This window comes from Benincasa hispida, chromosome 2 (assembly GCF_027475165.1).
Source record: "Benincasa hispida cultivar pf3 chromosome 2, pf3_genome.v1.1, whole genome shotgun sequence".
Lineage (NCBI taxonomy): Eukaryota > Viridiplantae > Streptophyta > Magnoliopsida > Cucurbitales > Cucurbitaceae > Benincasa > Benincasa hispida.
This window is the reverse complement of record NC_143479.1, coordinates 33,802,414-33,822,218: the sequence shown is the minus strand read 5'-3', so window position 1 is coordinate 33,822,218 and position 19,805 is coordinate 33,802,414. Positions and strand designations below refer to the sequence as shown.

At 32.9% G+C, this 19,805-nt stretch overlaps 1 protein-coding gene across 1 annotated transcript; it reads right to left on the bottom strand.

The window, feature by feature from the left end:
* Positions 1–4,417: 4,417 nt before the first annotated feature.
* Positions 4,418–8,021, bottom strand: LOC120070827 (kelch repeat-containing protein At3g27220-like). Its single transcript, XM_039022712.2, has 7 exons — positions 7,630–8,021; positions 7,362–7,538; positions 6,795–7,024; positions 5,798–5,968; positions 5,539–5,644; positions 4,860–5,066; positions 4,418–4,770 (listed from the first exon to the last, which is right to left on the bottom strand). Exons 1-7 carry the CDS (start codon positions 7,843–7,845, stop codon positions 4,606–4,608), a joined length of 1,272 nt encoding a protein of 423 aa, XP_038878640.1. The 5' UTR covers positions 7,846–8,021; the 3' UTR covers positions 4,418–4,605.
* Between the last annotated feature and the right edge of the window lie 11,784 nt (positions 8,022–19,805).

The window sequence follows — 19,805 nt, the reverse complement described above, 5'->3', positions numbered from 1 at the left end:
AACGTTTAATTTATTGAAATTAAACAAAATTGGAGAGTTTATAATATTTAATATTGATTTAAATATTTATTACATGAATAGGATTCATGTTTAAAATTTCTATGATTAATTTGATATTTGATATTAAATTAATTAATTAATTAAAATTCAAATTAATTTCCAATCTTAAATTCAATTTAAGAAATTGGATTTTGATATTTGATTAATTATGAATTATTAAATAAATTTTAATTATTTAATTTTTGAATTAATTGATTTTTTAGATGAAAAATTAGAAAAAGAGATTAAGTGGGTTTTTCTCATTTTTCCTCCAAGTAGGAGGTGTTCTTCATACAAACACACACAAATCCCATTAAATCTTCAAGTAACTACTGACTTTTGAGCTGAAGATCAAATGCTTACATGTATTCATGTGAATAAAAGCACTGAATTTTGTAGAAGTAGATAGAGTTTTGAGCTGAAAAATCAGTTTTTCAGTTCATGATTTTTCAGCTCATCTTCTTCTTTCTCTCAAACCCAGAAATTCCCTTCGTTAAATTCACTCAAATTCGAGTTCCACCTCTCAAATTCAAGACTGAAAATAGTAGAGTTCACTGTCAATTTGAAGTTGAAAACACGTGAAGAGCAACTTGGATTTGGGAGAAATCATCAAAGGTATGTTCATCTTGAAACCCTCTTGTGTATTCTCTGAAATAGCATGCTTTAGAACTCAAATTAAATGTAATTAGAGTGCTTATTGATTATGTTTGCTTCCGTTGCATGCTTTGTGTATTCTATCACCCTTTTATCTCGTCGGTTCCTACAAATCGATCCTTGCCAAGAGAATAGCAGGGAAGACCCTATGGCACTACTACAAAAACTGTATTACTTAATGTTTTTCTTTTCTGTATCAGTGTTACTTAACGTTTTTAAAAACGTCAAGTAATCCAGTCCTAAGAATAAGAGAATTTTTTGACTGGTTGAAAGTATCAAGCTGTAATTTACTTGATATGTCATAACTGTTCAATATATGAGATTTGTTGACTTATTTTAAGTGTCAAGTATCTAAATTCATGACATTTATTATGGATTAAGGTTTTCATAACTTGACGGTTCTTACTTGTCAAATGTAATTTCTTCTTACATCCAAAAACTGACAACCTAATGGATACTTGGTACGTTTTGCTTGTCAAGTTTGTATGTGTTTTCTTTTTTAAAAAAAAAAACTATACTATTAGAAATTACCTATATAATTGCTTCTGTTTTGAGGTCCAACAATCACATTGATATATATAAGACAAACAATATTCATCAACCAGATAGACGACATTTCCAATCTTGTCAACCATATAAACAAATAATATATATTCAAAATTTTATGTCAACAACAAAGAAAACAAAATTCCCACCAGTTTAACAACAAAGAAAATCAAGTTTTTCTCCACCATATGAAATTTGATGAATGATGATTACAAAGAGTAATGTTCAAACACTATCATAAACCAAATAAAGTATTAAATATTAAAGCTAGTCTCGAAGGCTTGATGGTGATTACCCTGTCAAGTTGGTCATGAATTTTCCATAGTGAATCACCAATCCAACGACATCCAATGCCTTCCAACCATTCGTCCAAATAACAAGGTAAATCCAGTGATCCTCAAATCATCCGATGACTTCACAACCAAGTCTCGAATACTCAATCTGCACGAAGTGTAGAAAGCCAGTAGCCACCTCCGACGAACGTCATCGGCCAACCTTGGGCAACCCACCCCTCCCCTCCCACCACCACCACCACCGTTGCCGCCGCCACCACCACACTGTCGAAATTTTGGCCACTAACTCCGTTGGCCAACCTCCAACTACCACCTCCGGCGACCGCCACCAGCCAGGCAAAATATTTATAAAAACACTCTTAGTGTATAAAAAAAACTAGACAAATTTGTATATAAAAACACTTTTAAGAAAGAATTGCAATACATGTGTGTTTTCTATTTTAATGAGTTTTTATCAAAAGTATTTCAATAAAAATGAATTTTTAGAAGATATTCTTTTCTAAGTTATTCTAAACACGCTATTAGACTATAATTGTATAGGTATATTTATTTAGACTATGTGTGTAGAAAGTTCTAATTTAATTTAATAACATTTTCATTTATTTTTTTTTTTTTTTGTTGATCAATTTAACTAGCTCGAAAACTTAAAATCATTTTCTAAACGTAAAGGGTTAAAATGTTTAAAACAACTTAGCAACCAAACAAAAACTAAAACTCAAAATTTATGATTTTTTTTTATTTCTCAAATGTAATTTGATAAAAAAAATATATATATATCTATAGTTTTTCAATAATTGGATTTAATATTAAAATACTATGTTATTTCAATTTTAAGTTAGCGTATTATGGTTTAAAAAGTGATAATTTTCAAATTAGTTAAAATGACAAAAATCTATGAAATTTATTTCAAAATCTAGTAAAATTAAAATATCAAATTATTAAAACAATAGATTAAATAAAATTATAATTTTTGTCAAAATCTCTATTTCAAACTTTTTTTAAAAAAATATATTCTTTTAAAATTTTTTGTTTCTTTTAAACTTAACTATATTAAAATAATTAAAATGACAAATTTAAACTAATCTAAAATCTAACCGTTGATTAAATACAAGAAAATATTTCACAAACTAAAGATATATAATATTTGCATTCCCAGGCTACTTAAGTCTGCACTCCTGCAGACCTCTCAAACTCAGACTTCAAAAACCTGCACTCCAAAGACAGTTTTCTTAAACCTAGGTTACTCCCAACCTAATCCTCCAGGCTTAATATTCTCTCATTTAAAATTCCAAACATGCGCTTCAAATGCCCCCTTAAGATTTTGAAACTCACGTTTTTACGAGGGTCATATGTTCTAGAGTTCATATGGTGTTTTTGTCGGAAAACACCTATGAGTTCAAATGGATTTTTTTTTTTTTACGAAAGATCCCTTTTTTAGAGATCCAAATGAAATTTGGCCCGAGATTCAAATTTGTTCGAAAAATGGTCTTCTGCTTACATCAGTCGCGTGTGAAAAACCATCTTGTCCCCTTCCTTTCGCTTCTTCATCTTGTTCCTTATTAGACAATTGCATTTTTTCCTTAATTTTTCCATTCGTTTGAATTCTTCCTCTCGCTTCTTCCTCGTCAATTTTGTAGTTTTTTCCTTAGAGTTTTTTTTTCCTTCATTCAAATTCTCGCTCTCGCTTCTTCCTCTCACTCCTTGGTCTCGCTCTCACTTTTTCCTTTCATGAATTCACGCTCCAACTTACATCTTTGATTTGAGAAGAAGAAGAAGGCAACAACATAGCCAAAAGAAATCGTTGGAAAAGAGGACGGCTATGAAAATCTAGCAAAGTGGGGTTGGTGATGGGTATAAAAGCCTAGAAGAAAAAACGTAAAAAAAAAAAAAGAAAAGAAAAGTTGGAAGAAGAAACGGAAAAAAAAAAAAAAAAAAAAAAAGAGAGAGAGAGAGAGAGAGAGAGAGAGAGAAGAAACATAGAAAAACGATAAAAAAAAAACCAAAAAAAAAAAAAAGCTACAAAAAGAGAGAAGGATGAGTTAAAGTGGTAATTTCACAAAAGGATGATATCAATAGAAGGCCAAATTTCATTGGTTTTGAAAATTGGAGTTACTTTTACGTCTTAATTTATGTTATATGTTCACTAAATAAGTTGTGTTTTCTTGTCCTTTTCATTGAGATGGATGGAATTGGCAAATCTATTTATCATGGGAGAAACGTAATAAATCAATTGTAATCTAAAAACTGAATTCTATTTGATTATATTTGGTGTTATTTACTTGTATTCCATACGTATACTAACATCTAGAACCCACTTCCAAAATGTAAACGGATTAACAAACGAATGATACTCAATCCAATTGCATTTGAAAATTACACAGATATCGTTAAACGATAACGGTAAATAATGGTAACGATAGCAATAAATATGATTAATTCATAATTTTAAGTAAGTAGGATCAAAAGTAATCCAATTAATTTTATAATTATTGTCTATTATAATTGATCTATCAATAGAATCTCACTATCATTACAAATTGATAAATGTGACCTAAAATTAAATTGATAGGATCTATTTAGGAGACTTATTTGGAATTAAAATTGTGAACAAATTAATTGATGCTGATATGCCCTAATTAACTCAAATAAACGGACAAATTATTCCTCTTAAAGAAATATAGCTTTAAGGTATGAAGAATATGGCTTATCCCATATGCTTCCAACATTTGGTTTACATTCACTTTGCATTTCAAAGTCCTATAATGTTATCACATCAATCAAATACTAAGAAAACGTTTGGCAGCAGAGTTGAGTTAAGTTGATAATTATTATAAGATGAAAGTAATTGAGAGAGTTAATGCGAATAACGAAGTGAAAAATATGAGTTAACGCAAATAACGAAGTAATAAACCTCTTTAATAATTGGTGAATCAAACAATGGGTGGATTTTTTTACCCATCTAACCCAACTTGGGTCAAACGCCTCCTAAATGTGAAATCATGTAACCAACTTTTACCAACACCAAAAAAAATGCTAACCCTACAACACATCAGTAAGAAAAATTAAACCATGCTTAAATTTTTAGCTTGGTTCTCCACATATCTCCTACGACTGCTCTCGGCTGTGGATTATCAGGTCCACGGTCCCGCTGCCCTGAGGTGAAGTACAAGTATCCATCCCAAAAACCAGCTAGCGTTGTTTTTATACGGTAAGGGAGCTTTCCAATCACTGACCAAGTCTGCATTTGTTAGGGAACCAAAAACACAAAGATCAACACAAACAAAATTGTTTAAAGAGGGTTTTGTTCAATGATAGACAAGTTCTTACAAATGAATCCAAATCAAATCGGAAGACCTCCCCAACCAAGATCATTCGCTTGGTAATTGGATGCTTTTCTGTTGTACCGCCGGTGATGATAATGGAATTATTGACAATAACCCAAGCAAACTCAATATGAGAATCGGGTTTTGGCATGGGAGTAAATGTTTTCCATTTCATTTCATCATCCAGCATGTAAACATCACCATAAACAACCTGAAAACATGAAACAGTAAATTCAACAAATGATGGTTCGAGAGGAATCAAAGGGTCTTCCTTTTCCATGATAAATCTCTTCAGTCGTGGTAAATGTCTCTTTTTAGTGTTCTCTTTCTAAGCTTTTTGTGAATATTTCTATCCAAGATGTATGTTAGAATTGGGGACGTTTATCTTTTCTGTTTAATCCTTGTTATTAGGATGGGTTAGCTTGTGTTTTTTATGTTTTATGTTTTCTTCAAAAATTTTGTTTCCTTGTATTTTAAGGATTAGTCTAAAGTTATGTTTCCTTTTAAATTATATATAATATATGATCAACATAACCTATTAATGCTAGCTGCCCGTTGTAAAATATGACCTACACATATTAGGTGTTAAATATGACCTACACATGCATTTAACATGATAATTCAGCTTATCAGCTATCCAAATAAAACTCACAACAAACTCTTGAGCTAACATCGAAATATACCTCATGCCTACGGGAGCACTTAAAAATAGGTGAACCAGGTTTAGCCATGAAGTCACCTTCTTGACCACCAATAACAAAAAGCCGATCGTTGACCACAACACAGGCCCTGAAGAATGTCAAGTTGGAAATATTGAATATGTTAGAGAAACGGTTTTCAGATATTTGGATTGCCTAAAACATCTTTTCATCATTATGGATTGCAACTCCGAATTACTAGTTGTGAAATTTCGATTAAAATAAACAAATGGTGTCCGAATACCTGTGTGGTCCTCCACGGGGTATGGGTACTTCACTCCGCCACTTCTTCTCCAATACTTTTCCATCTTTTACAGCAATGCTCCAGTGCTCCAATCCAGGTGTGTGGCGATTCTCCTTACTACCACCCATCACATGAAGTCTTCCTCTCCATAATTGCGTTGCTGGAGCATATCTGCAAACTGATGTGTTAAAAAAGCCTTTTAACTTGATATGAAATTTTTTTTTTTCTATCTTAAAGTTCACATTACAAAAATATTTTCATCTGTTCAGATAAAGATCTGAGATCAAGAATCAATTGTCATGGCAGCCGCCAGTACATAAACTCTTTCATTTCAGGATCTAATCTCAAGTAGTTTTCAATTAATTCTGCAATTTCTACTCTTTCAACTACACAGTAAACAAGCAGAAGGTCTAAGCCAAAATAGATAATATATTAGATGCCCCAACCTCCTAAAAAATTAATCAACTCTTCTGCTGACTTATCTAATAGTTTGCACTTAACCTTTTCTTCCTACATTTAAGTTTACAAAATATAAGCTTATCACAACATTCAGGGGCATGTTTGGCTCAAAGTTAGCTTTCTATAACTCGGAGTTGAGAAGCCAAACTTAGAATTGATATGTGAGTTTGAGTTTCATTATTCTAGGATACAGATATGCCAATCTCATGAACAACATAAACTTAGATCACCTAAATCTAAACTTGTGAAACCCATCTTTTACATATGAAGTATAATATAACTTATAGAAAACATAAACCTGCAAACCAAGTCTTTATAATCAATTTATTTGCACTAACTAACAGTTCATGACCCAAATTTCATAAGGTCGGGCTTTTAATTAGGATAATCAAATTAGATTACATATAATGATAAAAAGATACAATCACAAAGCAAGAAACCAACCAACAGAAACCACCAAACAATTAAGCTGATCAAACAAAATAAGGTGTCAGAAACCTACAAGATGATTTACATACTTCCTAGAAGAGTTGCATACCTAGGAGCAGGTAGTGGAGGCATGACGTTCCATTTCTTCGTCTTAGTGTCAAGCACAAATGTCCGGGCGGTAGGCCCTCTGCATTGGGGTCCATATTGTCCTGATACCACATAAATGTATCTACCATCACTTGCCACTCCTAAGTGTGAATGTGCCATCTCTTTTGGCATGTCAAACTTCCCAATCCATGTATTATCAGAGAAATTGAACATGTCCACATGAGAATGCACCTACCAAAGAGAATGTAACATCAGTAATGTAGTACTTCCATATTAACAAATTTGAGGGTAGAGCAAATATGACGACACTTTCAACACCGAAATCATGATTCAGGCAGAAGAAGAGACAAGATGTTTTGTCTTCTTTTTAAGAATTTCAAAAGAACCTGAAATATGTTGGACAGTAAAAATCCTCTATTCCTAGATGAAAAGCCCAAGTATGCAGAATATTCCTTCCTCATGCCTATGTGTAATATGATGCATAACTGAATCCAAAGCACTAAGAATACTGAAACATATACATACACAATCAAAGATGCATTACAGAGACTAAAAAAAAGATTCTTACATAACTGATGTTTCCATATCCTGCAAACACGTAAAAGATATTCTTAATCTGAATCGATGCCCCATCAAGACGAGGAACAGGTGCTGAAGGTACTTCCTCCCATTCTAAATCAGGTGCAGGTAGATCAAAATAAGTTCCGGTTAAGAATTTCCTAGAATCAATCTCCTTCTCATCTACCTACAAATATGAGTTCGTAAGATGAGTAGAATCCAACAACAAAAAAAAATCCCAAAAGAATTCAAAAACAACGAAATGGCGCCCAAGTAACCTGGGTAGCATTGGCAGTGGATGGATCCGGTATAACAAAAAGCTTAGTTCTGCCGATGGCCCAAGTTGATGCAATGGAAGAATAGGAAGAAGACAAAGAGGAAGACGATGTCCAAAGCAGATCTGCAATGAGAGCGGCTCCAAGAAGACCGGCACAAGTGATAAGAAAGAGTAATTTCTTGGTAGAAGAAGCGTTTTTCTGATGATTTCTGATCATTTCTCATCCAAAATGTGGAAGCCATGAGAGAGAGAAGAAGAAGAAATAGAAATAAGGAGAAGATTTGAAAAAAGAGAGAGCCTCAGACAACCAAAAACTTGGGCACCGCTTGTTTACAAGCCATTCTGCGCAATTGCCGCACACAGCTTTCTCCTTTTTCTGCAAAAAGGAAAAGCGGTGGAAGTGGACTGATTTGCAAACTATAAAACATATTCACGATACGGTTACATGATACAAATACGATTGAATTTAATAATTTATCAATTTTTAAAAAATTAAGATACGAACGTCATTTTTTATATATTATTTTAATATATATTTCTAAAAAACGGTATTTCTAAAAAATGAAGATACTAATAATTGAAGCTAAAAAACGATATTTTTAAAAAACGAGAATACTTCATACATTTTCTCTTGCTTAAAAAAATAGGTTGTCTTAAAAAAAATGATATGAGTTATTTTTCTTTTTTTCTTTAAAAAAAATCAGCGTAAAAATAGATACATCAAATCATTCGTCAGATATAAGAAGTATTAGAAGTATCGGTATCTGATACGTGTCTGATACAAATTATGTGCCTCACATAAAGTATATGTGTTTCATAGCTTGTAAATTAACCTTTAGTTTTTTTATTTAATTTTAAAAATAAGTTATTTTGTAAAAAAAATTATACTATTTGACCATCTTTTATAATCTTTGAAATATTTTAAATAAATTTTTTATGAAAAAAAATTTTTAATAAAAATAAATTCTTTTTTAAATATTTTTTTCTCTAGTCAATCTAACATATTTTCTTATTTTTAAAATATTTTTAAAACTATTAAGGGTCTATTAAATTGACTGGAAAAAAATGTTTTTTTTTTTTAGAAAAACCATTTTTATTTCAATCGTCTATCTATGTTTTTAAAATTTTCTACGAAGGCTAAGGTAACTAAAATTTAGTTGACACATGGGTTCGAACTCTAGAATTTAATTTTTTTTACTTTTATTTCCTTTAATTTTAGAATAACGATTATCACCTTTTTATTTACAAAAATGATTTTCACTTTTTATATGAAATGCAGCAAAATATATAATTTTTTTTATTATTATTTTCATTTACAATCGAATTACACATCAATTCTATTTTTTTCTTTTTAAGAATATGTTAAAGCCATTTAAAAAATACTTTCAAAATTCAAAGTTAATATTGTTGGGAAATATGACTTTTTTATTAAAAAATAGAAAATACTCTTTATGAGATTTTTTTTTAACAAAACAACACAACCTTAGGATATGTTTTTCGTGAGAATTCTTATTAGATTATTAAGTAGTTTTCTTATTAGATTATTAAAAATGTATGAAAAGATAATGAATTGTCCCCAATTCTCATCTCTTTTCCATACACAATAGAAAAAGTTTAAGGTAAAATAATGTGAAAATTTAATAGAAAAATTTGAATGAGACTGAAACATAAAATTGAAAGTCTAGAATTCAATATTGTTTAAAGTTTAAGGTTAAAATTGCAATGCTTATATAATTTTAGGATCAAATTTGATAAACACTAATTCTCGTGCGAACACTAATCCTCCAAGAAGATCAACAAGCCCTAAGGCCGATCATCCAAAAAGATCAACAAGCCCAAAGGCCGATCATCCAAGAAAATTAACAAGTCCAAAGACCGATCCTTCAAAAAAATCAACAAGTCCAAAGGTCGATCATCCAAGAAGATCAACAAGCCCAAAGGTCGATCATCCAAGAAGATCGACAAGTCCAAAAGCCGATCACCCAAGAAGATCAACAAGCCCAAAAGTCGATCACCCAAAAAGATCAACAAGCCCAAAGACCAATCACCCAAGAAGATCAACAAGCCCAAAGGCCGATCACCCAAGAAGATCAATAAGCCCAAAGGCCAATCGTTCAAAAAGGTCAACTAGCTTAAAGTTTATAGTTTATTTTGAAAGCATCAAAATACTGTGTATTAGAGATTGTACTCAATTTCCACAAAATTAATATAAATACAAAGTTCAAGTTCCACGAAATAAATTTCTTTTGAAATCTCGTGCGAACAAATTGGCACGCCCAATGGGACATCTCTACCTCTCATCTCCCTCTCGTCATCCGAGTCAAGAAATCTACAGATGGCACCAAAGAAAGTTGCATCTAAAGCTACCGTCGCAAGCAACACTTACATAAGCTCTGTCATCACGAAGGAAATATGGGGCCAGCTGATGGAATTTCCTAAAGGTGGGATCGTCATCAGAGAAAATCCTTTGTTTGAAAACTATGCTTCTATTATTGATCTATCAAATAAAGAATCACATTTTGATGTAGTGTCTGTCATGATGACTGACGTAACGACTGAGTCAACCATGGCAGAGATGGAGGTAAAGATAAATCTCCTAATGAAGGTTGTAAAGGAGCGAGATCATGAAATCGCTGCTTTGAGAGATCAGATACAGGCTCGAGATACTGCTGAATCAAGTCAATCTTCAGCTACAAAAGCCAATGACAAAGGAAAGACTATCTTGCAGGAAAGTCAGCCACCACAATCCACCTCTGTTGCCTCCCTATCAGTTCAATAGCTCTAGGATATGATCACAAACTCCATAAGAGCTCAGTACGAAGGACCGTTACAAACCTTCTTTATGTACTCCAAGCCATACACCAAGAGAATCGACAACCTGAGAATGTCAACTGGGTATCAACCTCTAAATTTCTAGCAGTTCGATGGAAAGGGCAATCCAAAACAACATATTGCACACTTCATTAAAACCTGTGAAAATGCAGGAACCAGAGGAGACCAGCTAGTCAAGCAGTTCGTCCGTAGCTTGAAAGGAAATGCTTTCGATTGGTATACTGATTTGGAGCCAAAAGTGATTGACGGTTGGGAACAACTAGAAAGGGGGTTCCTGAACCACTTCTATAGTACAAGGCGTACTGTTAGCATGATGGAGCTGACAAACACCAAATAGTGGAAGGGAAAGACAGTCATCGATTACATCAACTGATGGAGAGCTTTAAGTCTGGATTGCAAAGATAGACTTACTGAATTATCTGCAGTGGAGATGTGCACTCAAGGCATGCATTGAGAGCTTCTCTACATCATACAAGGGATAAAACCTCGTACGTTTGAGGAGCTGGCAACACGCGCTCATGATATGGAGCTGAGCATTGCCAATAGGGGAACTAAAGATTTCCTAGTCTCTGAAGGGAGAAAATACAAAAATGATGCCAAGGGCACTGAAAAGATCATGGGTAGTGCCACAAAAGAATCTATGGTCGTTCATGTAACCCTGCTGAAATTTTCCTCCAAAGGAAAACAAAATTTTTTTGAAAGAAGGCACAATGAGGGCGAGAAGCGTCATCCAACTCTTAAAGAACGACAAGAGAAGGTTTATCCATTCCCTGACTCTGATGTGGCAGATATGTTGGAGCAACTACTAGAGAAGCAACTTATTCAGCTACCGGAATGAAAGTGGCCAGAACAAGAAGGAAAAATAGATGATCCTAACTACTGCAAGTATCATCGGGTCATTAGTCACCCAGTTGAAAGGTGCTTCGTGCTGAAGGAACAAATTATGAAGTTGGTTCGTGAAAAGAAGATTGAGTTAGATTTGGATGAAGTAGCTCAGACAAATCATGCTATAGTAGTGGTGACTTCAAATGTTCCAATACTGTCTGTGTCCCATGCTCAAAGATAAAGTCCGATCTAGTTTGGAGAATTCGAGCCTATAGTTGTTCGGTTCCAATAAGAGATTCAAACAGCAAATTCTGAAAAGAAAGATGAACTTTTTGAAGATGACAACGAAGGGTGGATAGTAATGTCTCATCGAAAGAAAAGACAACCAAACTCCACCCAAAAAGAGTCGCGTTCCTATCAAAGCTATAGAAGAAGAAACAATACTCATTAAAAGAAAGGCAAAAAGATGACACAGAAGCCTAAGCCTGCTAAGAAAGAAGACAAAGACTTCCCTCAATTCCGACGGCCGGAAACTTCGGCAGAATTTCTTCCAAGAAGCTTTCTCAATAATCATCCAGAAAAAGTATCAGAAGTTATTACATGTCACACTGTCGGCATAATGGAAGTCAACAACAATCATGTGACTGCCGAAGAAGTCAAAGACTCAAAAGAAATGAAGTAAAGAACTTTTGTCTTCGATCGTATTAAGCATTCAAGTGCTCGATCTTCAGTCTTTCAAAGATTGAGTATGGCCATGGTAGGAGAAGAAGACCAATGTCCAACGACTACTTTTGCTCGAACTTCAGCCTTCAAAAGGCTAAGTATATCCACATCAAAGAAAGATCAACCTTCAGCATCTACTTTTGATCGTCTCAAGACAACTAGCGATCAACGTAAAGGAAGGATGAAAATCTTGAAGCCAACGTCATTCCATGAAGAAAACAACGACAAAAAGATTCACAGTCGTGTCCCCTTCACGCACGAAGAGGAAATTTTCTGTGGACATAAGTATAGAAGGTTCCTTGATAGTGAAGCCAAAACCCATCATATTGACGAATCCTACAAATGAAGAGGATAATCAAAACCATGATGAAATAAGAGCTTCTGAAGTTTAAATGAAGAAGCTCCTCATTGCAAGAGCCTAAACTACATGATGCTCCTAGCCCGCATGAGCTTAAAATGTGAACGGCCCAAAAAAAAATTGTATGAACTACGTTACAACTTGATCCCTTTCATTATAAAGGGTACGTAGGCAACTTAAAGAAATTTAAGTTCAATCGCACATAAAAAGAAAAAAAAATTCTCTTCGAACTACATTATGACTTGATCCCTATCATTAAGAAGGGTATGTAGGCAGCTTGAAAGAAACTTTAAGTTCAGTCCAGTTAAAAAAAAAAAACTTGAACTACGTCATGATTCGATCCTTTTCTTTAAAGGTACGAAGGAAACTTAAAGAAATTTAAGTTTAGTCCATCAGAAGAGGTATCACAACCACCTAAGTATAATACTACAAGATTGATGTTGATCATCCCCGTCAAAGAATGACACTTCAGATTGAAGATGTTCATCCCTATTGGGGGCAACACAATGGGTTGAAGATGTTCATCCCTCGTAAGGAGCCAGCACAGAAAATAAAAGGCATACACTTGGAATGCGCTTCGCTTCCTCTTTAAAATCAAACTTAGTGCAGGATAAATGAGCATGCAGCGAAGTTGATTTGAGCAATTTTCACTCTAAGATGCTCAATTTAGAGGATTAAACATGCAATTAAAAAAGAAAAAACAAAGTTTCAAGAACACTTACCCTTGAAGCTCCAAATTCTCCTTCAATTCTTGATGAATTTCAGCACCACTTGGTTGTAGACCACCACAATAGTCTTCTATACTATTCTCTAGGCTTAGATTGGGAATTTGAGAAGGAATGAAGGTTGGGAAGAAGATGAACAATGGATTGAATTTTGCAAAATTAACCTTTTATTTCACAAAATTCTTAACCATTTTTATGCCAAAATCATCTCTATTTATTAAAGAATAACATGCAATCCAATTGCATCAAAATTTGACAACACAAAATGGTTAATTTGTTGGTTAATTGTGAAGAAAACAACCAAGCTTCTAGCTTAGTTAGTGGAAAAAATTAGAGGGAAAATCCAATCTTCAAAAATCAATTTTAAAATAAATTTTTCAATGAATTTCCAAAAATTGAATTAAAATTGATTTTTAATTTTTTTTTAAAAATAATTAATTAAATAATTAAATAAATACAAATAATTTAATATTTAATTAATTTAATATAAAATAATATTATTTTTTCCCACTTGTCCCGATTTTTCTAAAAAAACGATATGAATCCCTATTCATATAATTAATATTTAAATCATATTTAAATATTATAATTAACTCTATTTGTCCGTTAAATTCGTAATTAAACGTCGATATATCGTATATATCTTACTTTCATTCCTTAAGCCAAGATTTGAACGGTTCAAACTCATTCACCACACTATCTAAGATTTTAGTCCATTTATGAGCTAGTAGAGGGACCTAATGGACCTACAGATCATGAGCTCCAACGATCCGAGATTAACTGGCCAAACTCTTTAACCTAGTTAACCAACATTCGTTAACTAACGGGACACTCCACTAAAGCCCGTAGCTGCATTCTCCTCACTGTAGATATATTTGTGTTCATTTGATATAACCTTCATCGATAAGTCAATCCTTCACAAGTCGTTCATAACTTCAACTAGGTCAATTACCGATTTACCTCTGAGTTACATCTTTTCTTCTTAAGTACCACTGTCTCTCTAATGAACAATTGATTTAGGATCTAATCACTAATCCATTCCTTCTCGGGCCAGTGAGAGGATGGGGTCCCTTGTTCAAGACCCGGGAACAACACTTAAGAGAACAACCTTTCTACTATCCCTAAGTTGGGTAGGAGTGAATTCCGTCTTGTAAATTCTATGTCCCCAGCTATCTACCCGGTCTTATCCCTGAAATGGGAGGAATATTGAGCAGTGCTATTCAGCTTACTCTCACCTATGCAGATTAAGGGATAATTCTGAATAAATAGGAGTTCATAGATAGCTCAAGATTCAGATCAAGTTATCTAGGTCATCGTTAAGTGAAATTAATCAGTGTTAATCGTAAACGGTATTAATACGTAATAGTGATTATTTCAGGGTCAGTCTTACACAATCTTATTATGTAGAATACCCCTGCTCACATGTCTCTACATGAACAAATCAGGATCACTTCATTTATGACACCTTACAACATTTGTAACAATCATGAAGCGGGTCGTATTCAATAGTGTCTCCAGGAAGAGGTACCAAACCTGATCCATGTACTATAGACTATTTAGGCTACTTACTCGAACTTTGATCCTATTTATGTCTCCACATAAAGTCCAAGTACTCATAATAATAGCCAAGGGTTCGTAGTTTAATTGGATTTAGAATAAACAATTAATTCACTTGAATAACTTCATATGTACTAAAATTCACTTATTTACAAAAACTACGAGTTTTAGGATATACAACCTAACACTTAGATGCTCCTCCATCTTCAAGTTCAGAGGCTTCGTCGATGCTCCTTAATCTTCAAGTTCAGAGGCTTCATCGATGCTCCTCCATCTTCAAGTTTAGAGGCTTCATCGATGCTTCATCAAACTCAAATGCGAAAAATTTGTCGATGCTTTGTCAAACTCAAGTACGAAGGTCTCATCGATGCTCCTCCATATTTAAGTTCAAAGGTTTCATCGATGCTTTTCCATCTTTAAGTTCAAAGGCTTCGTTGATGTCTCTCCATCTTTAAGTTCAAGATTGGCATGCATGGCCCCACTTCCATCTTCAAGTTAAAGGTTGATGTGCATGACTCGGCTCCATCTTCAATGACTCGGTCTACAAAATCATGACGCAGCTTCGTTTCATCTTCAAACTAATGATGCGGCTTCACTTCATCTTCAAAGTCTTGGCGTGGCTTCGTTTCATCTCCAAACTAATGACGCGGCTTCGCTTCATCTCCAAACTAATGACACGGCTTCGCTTCATCCCCAAATCGTGGCGTGACTTCGTTTCATCTCCAAACTGATGACGCGACTTCACTCCATCTTCAAAGTCGTGGTGCGGTTTTGTTTCCTCTCCAAAATCTCTTCCATTTAAGTTCAAATTCATATTCCATTCAAATTGGAATTAAAATCAACTATTATTCCAAATCTCAATGTAAAGCTTCTAATCCAAATTTTTATTCTAAATTCAAGCCAGCCAAATCGGGTGAGATAAATGTCAAATCCGTCTCAAATTAAAATTTGGCCATACCCCAAATTTTATCAATATTCGAATGGTTAACCTTGATATTGAGTTATGAATAAAATGCCGAGTCAAAATTTGGCTATATTCCAAATTTTATCTCAAATTTAAATCAACCTTAGTTTCTATACTCATTTCCAAGTAAAATTGAGCATATCCCAAATTTTTATCTCAAACCAAAATTGATCAAGATTCAATTTCACCCCAAATTCTATTCTGAATTCGAATTAAGTTAAATTAAATTTGCAATTAAAGTGGAACATAAATCCTACTTTAGTTCAAATAGTTTACTTAGCTAAAGTGTGTCAAACGAACAAGATTTCAAATCAAAATTTTGAGCTAAATTCTCATATTTTTATCATAATGATGCACCAAATTAAAAGAGTGAAAAATCATACTTTGATCTCAAATTACATTTTTTTCGAGATTCATCCACTCATATACGTGTATAAATCTCGAAAAGGGGGCCTTTGTTGAATGAGAAATTTTGAACCAATCACAAGTCACCATGTCTTTGCTAAATTAATGACAAATTTCTAAATCATTGACTTTAGGTCCAATTAGAAGTTGATACATGTCCCGAATTGAATTGAAGACAAGTTTCGATGATGTCACGCGGATGAATCAGATGAGATTAAATTGGTCCAATTTGATATTACTATTTGGGCTTAAAGTCCAAACTACAAAAAAAGTTGAATTGGACCCAAATTCCAGATCAGGCCCAAAACCAACTAATTGGGCCCAAGGGTCAGGCCCATAGACCAACCAAGCCCACGAAGCCCACCTGAGAACTCTATAAATAGAGAAGTTCTCTTCATTTATAAGGGCAACATTTTCTACACTCAGAAGACCCAGAGAGAATTCACCAACAAGCAGGGGACTCCCAAAACTCCTGAAGCTGCACTCCTATAAGGTAGAAGACTTTTGAAGACACAAATACTCTTCCAAAGCTTCTACTTCAAGAACATTCGGTGTTTTCCTTCTCTAAGTCAAGCATATTCACACAACTGAGAGAGAATCAGAGGATCAAGTATTAGAGATCGAACCACATCACATCTAATTAACTCCCACATCAACACCAACTCAAGTTCAACTCCACGATACACGTTTCTCTAGAAACCTCGTGTGAACAGATACGACCTCACTAAATTTGAGTCAAAATTATATTCTCAAATAAGTTTTTTTTTTTCATTACATGAACTTTTTTTATATATGGTATCTTTTTTTATTTTTTACTTTTGTTCTTTACGACATTTTCTAATAGGGGAATGAAAAAAAAAATCTCTAGCCCAATATAATTTTTAGGGTAATTACAATTGGTAGCAATTTTATGAATAATAATCAAGTATGTAACATCATTTAAAAAAATTACAAATATAGACAAGTCTATCAACGATAGACTTCTATCATTAATAGACTTCCAAGTTGCTTGATAAATTTTTACCAGTGATATGGTCTATCACTGATAGACTCCTACCAATAATATGGCCTATCAACTATTTAAATTTAGTCATATTTGCAATTTTTTTTTTTACATTATGTTATATCTCTACTACTACTTTGGGCTGATGTCTATATTTGTGACTGTTCCATATTTTGAGGACACATGTAAGATTTCTAACATTTAAATACTTGGCTATTCTTTTTGGGTGGATATAGAGTTCCTGGACGTTGTTTAATGATATTGTCGGATAGCGGTATTCAAAAAACTCGATGACCCGAAAAAATCGATCAACCCAACCCAAATCGTTCAGTTTGGGTTGGGTTGGGTTCAAATAAATGAAAATTTTATGGGTTGGGTTGTTCATGGATTCACCTAATATAGCCCGAACCAACACGAATTTATTATTAACTTTAAAATATATTTTTTTTGTTACTTATATCACAAATATTTATACATATATTGATTTTAATTTTATTTAGTTTCAATATATTTTTTTTAATAATTTATTCTTCAACAACTCTTAAAATAGTTTCTTTGTCCCTTTAGAAAGAAAATTTTCAACATATAAATTGAAATTGAATTGTTAATCTTAATTCAATATATGAAAATAATTAAATTAGATTTTTTACATATTTACTTTTTGCTTATTTTTAGACCAAAATTTTAAATAAATGACCCGATTAACCTGAACCAACCTAACCCAAATATTTCATGGTTAGGTTGGGTTGGGTTCATTTTTTAATAAGGATTATTTGGATAGAAGAAATTTACAAACCGAACAATTGGGTTGGGTCTAAAAAGTTAACTCAACCCAACCCAGCCAATGAACACCCCTATTGTCAGATGTGCATAATTATATACTTTTATATTTGGAGAATCACATTTTCTTATTCTTTTTGAGGTCAATTTAGATTGACTTAATAATAATAATAATAATAATAATATATTTTTAAAAAACTCATTTTTATTTAAATATTTTTTATAAAAATATATTAAAATACACTTGAAAAGTTATTTTGAGTGCCAAACACTCTAACTTCTTCCAAAATGATTTATTTTTTAAATTAAGTACTTGAAAATGTAATCTAAACACACCCTTAATTGTGAGTATAATATTTATAATGATGCATTTTAAATGTTATGTTTTTGTTGTTAATTTAATTCTATATCATATCTATGGTAGGGGCATTATTGTCTTTATATGCATGAATATTGTTGGTTATAATTTTGAAGGACCCATTTGTAATTAAAAATAAAATGTTTTTCTTTGTGTCTATTGATGGACAAGTTCGGTTCATATCTATCGATAAAGTCAGTCGTTGTTGTAATCTTATTAGCTCATAATAAGATTAGCCATAATGATGTTGTTTTGTTCGTAACGTGCGTCTTAAAACCAAATTAAATTGTTGTTGAGTTTTAGAATTATGTGGCCAAATATTTGATTTATAAAGAATTTCCAAGGACAAAAAGTTTAAGGTATGTGTTGGATGTTGGAATAGTTTACTACATGTTCATTTGAAACTCTTCTTTTAAGGTTGCTATATGTTTGGATAGAAAACCATATAATGTCATTTTCAATTTATTTCAAGCAATTGCATCTAAATTGAATTATTATGTTTTGGTATGTGATCGTTTGAATTTTTTTCTTCATCAATAATATCATATATCAATGTGTTTATATACATACATACATATATATATATATATATATATACACGAAGCATATAAACTTCTTTTTGTTTTTGTGAAATGTTAAGGAGCAAAAAAGAGTGTTTAGAAGTTTTCAATTTCTCGAGGTAAATCATAGTAGGAAAAGGAAAGAAAAAAAAAAAATACTTGTTTAGTTAGAAACTAATATGCATAAAGAATATATTTTGCACCACTCAATTCTTTGAGCATAGTACTTGAACAGTCAATCTTGCAGACAAATTGGTAGCATCATCTAATCCGAAAGACTTTGCAGATACATCAATTGAACAATTTTTCATGCCAATGCAAGTCTTTTCCACTAAAATAGCGTTGTTTGTCACATCCCATGAGCTTTGTTTGAATGAACATTTTCTCTCTGAATTTTCATAGTTAAAAAATTGGACTTCAAAGATGATATGCCCTCCTTGACAAGACAACTCTAACATGCTTCTTTCACTAGCATCTCCATATATGGTTCCTATAGTGATGATTTGAACTGAGACTTGTTGAGGATTTCCACTAATTTCTTCAAACAAAACTGACGTATTTCTGTTATCTGATAAAAACGATCTTGGAATGTGATACCATCATTGGGAAGAATTCCCATAATTTCCAATGAATTTACTGGGGTCATATGCACCTCTATAGTCGCAAGTTGCATTGCAACTATCATTGCCAACAATGAAAGAAGGCCAAAATCGGCCTATGCTTTGCCCATTTACCCAAATCTGACCTTTTCCCATTCCTTGCATGTCCAATGCTATAGAGTCAATTCCAGAAGGTGTCTTAGAGCTTGTTTTGTACCATGTCATTCTCCTCCCAATATTTTTTTTTATTATTATTTAATGTGCTCCAATTTGTTCTCTGTGAGAACATCGGGTAGTAAAGTTGCTTCATTTCTCCATTTAATCCAACCTTATAAGACCATAAATTTGATGAGAAATCAGTTGTGAAATTCCCATCTCCAATTAGATAAATGGGACCTTCATCAATTCCAGTTAGCACTGTGTCATAAATGATGGGATAAGGAAACACGTAACGGACGTAATCAGAATTAATGAGCATTCTAATTATA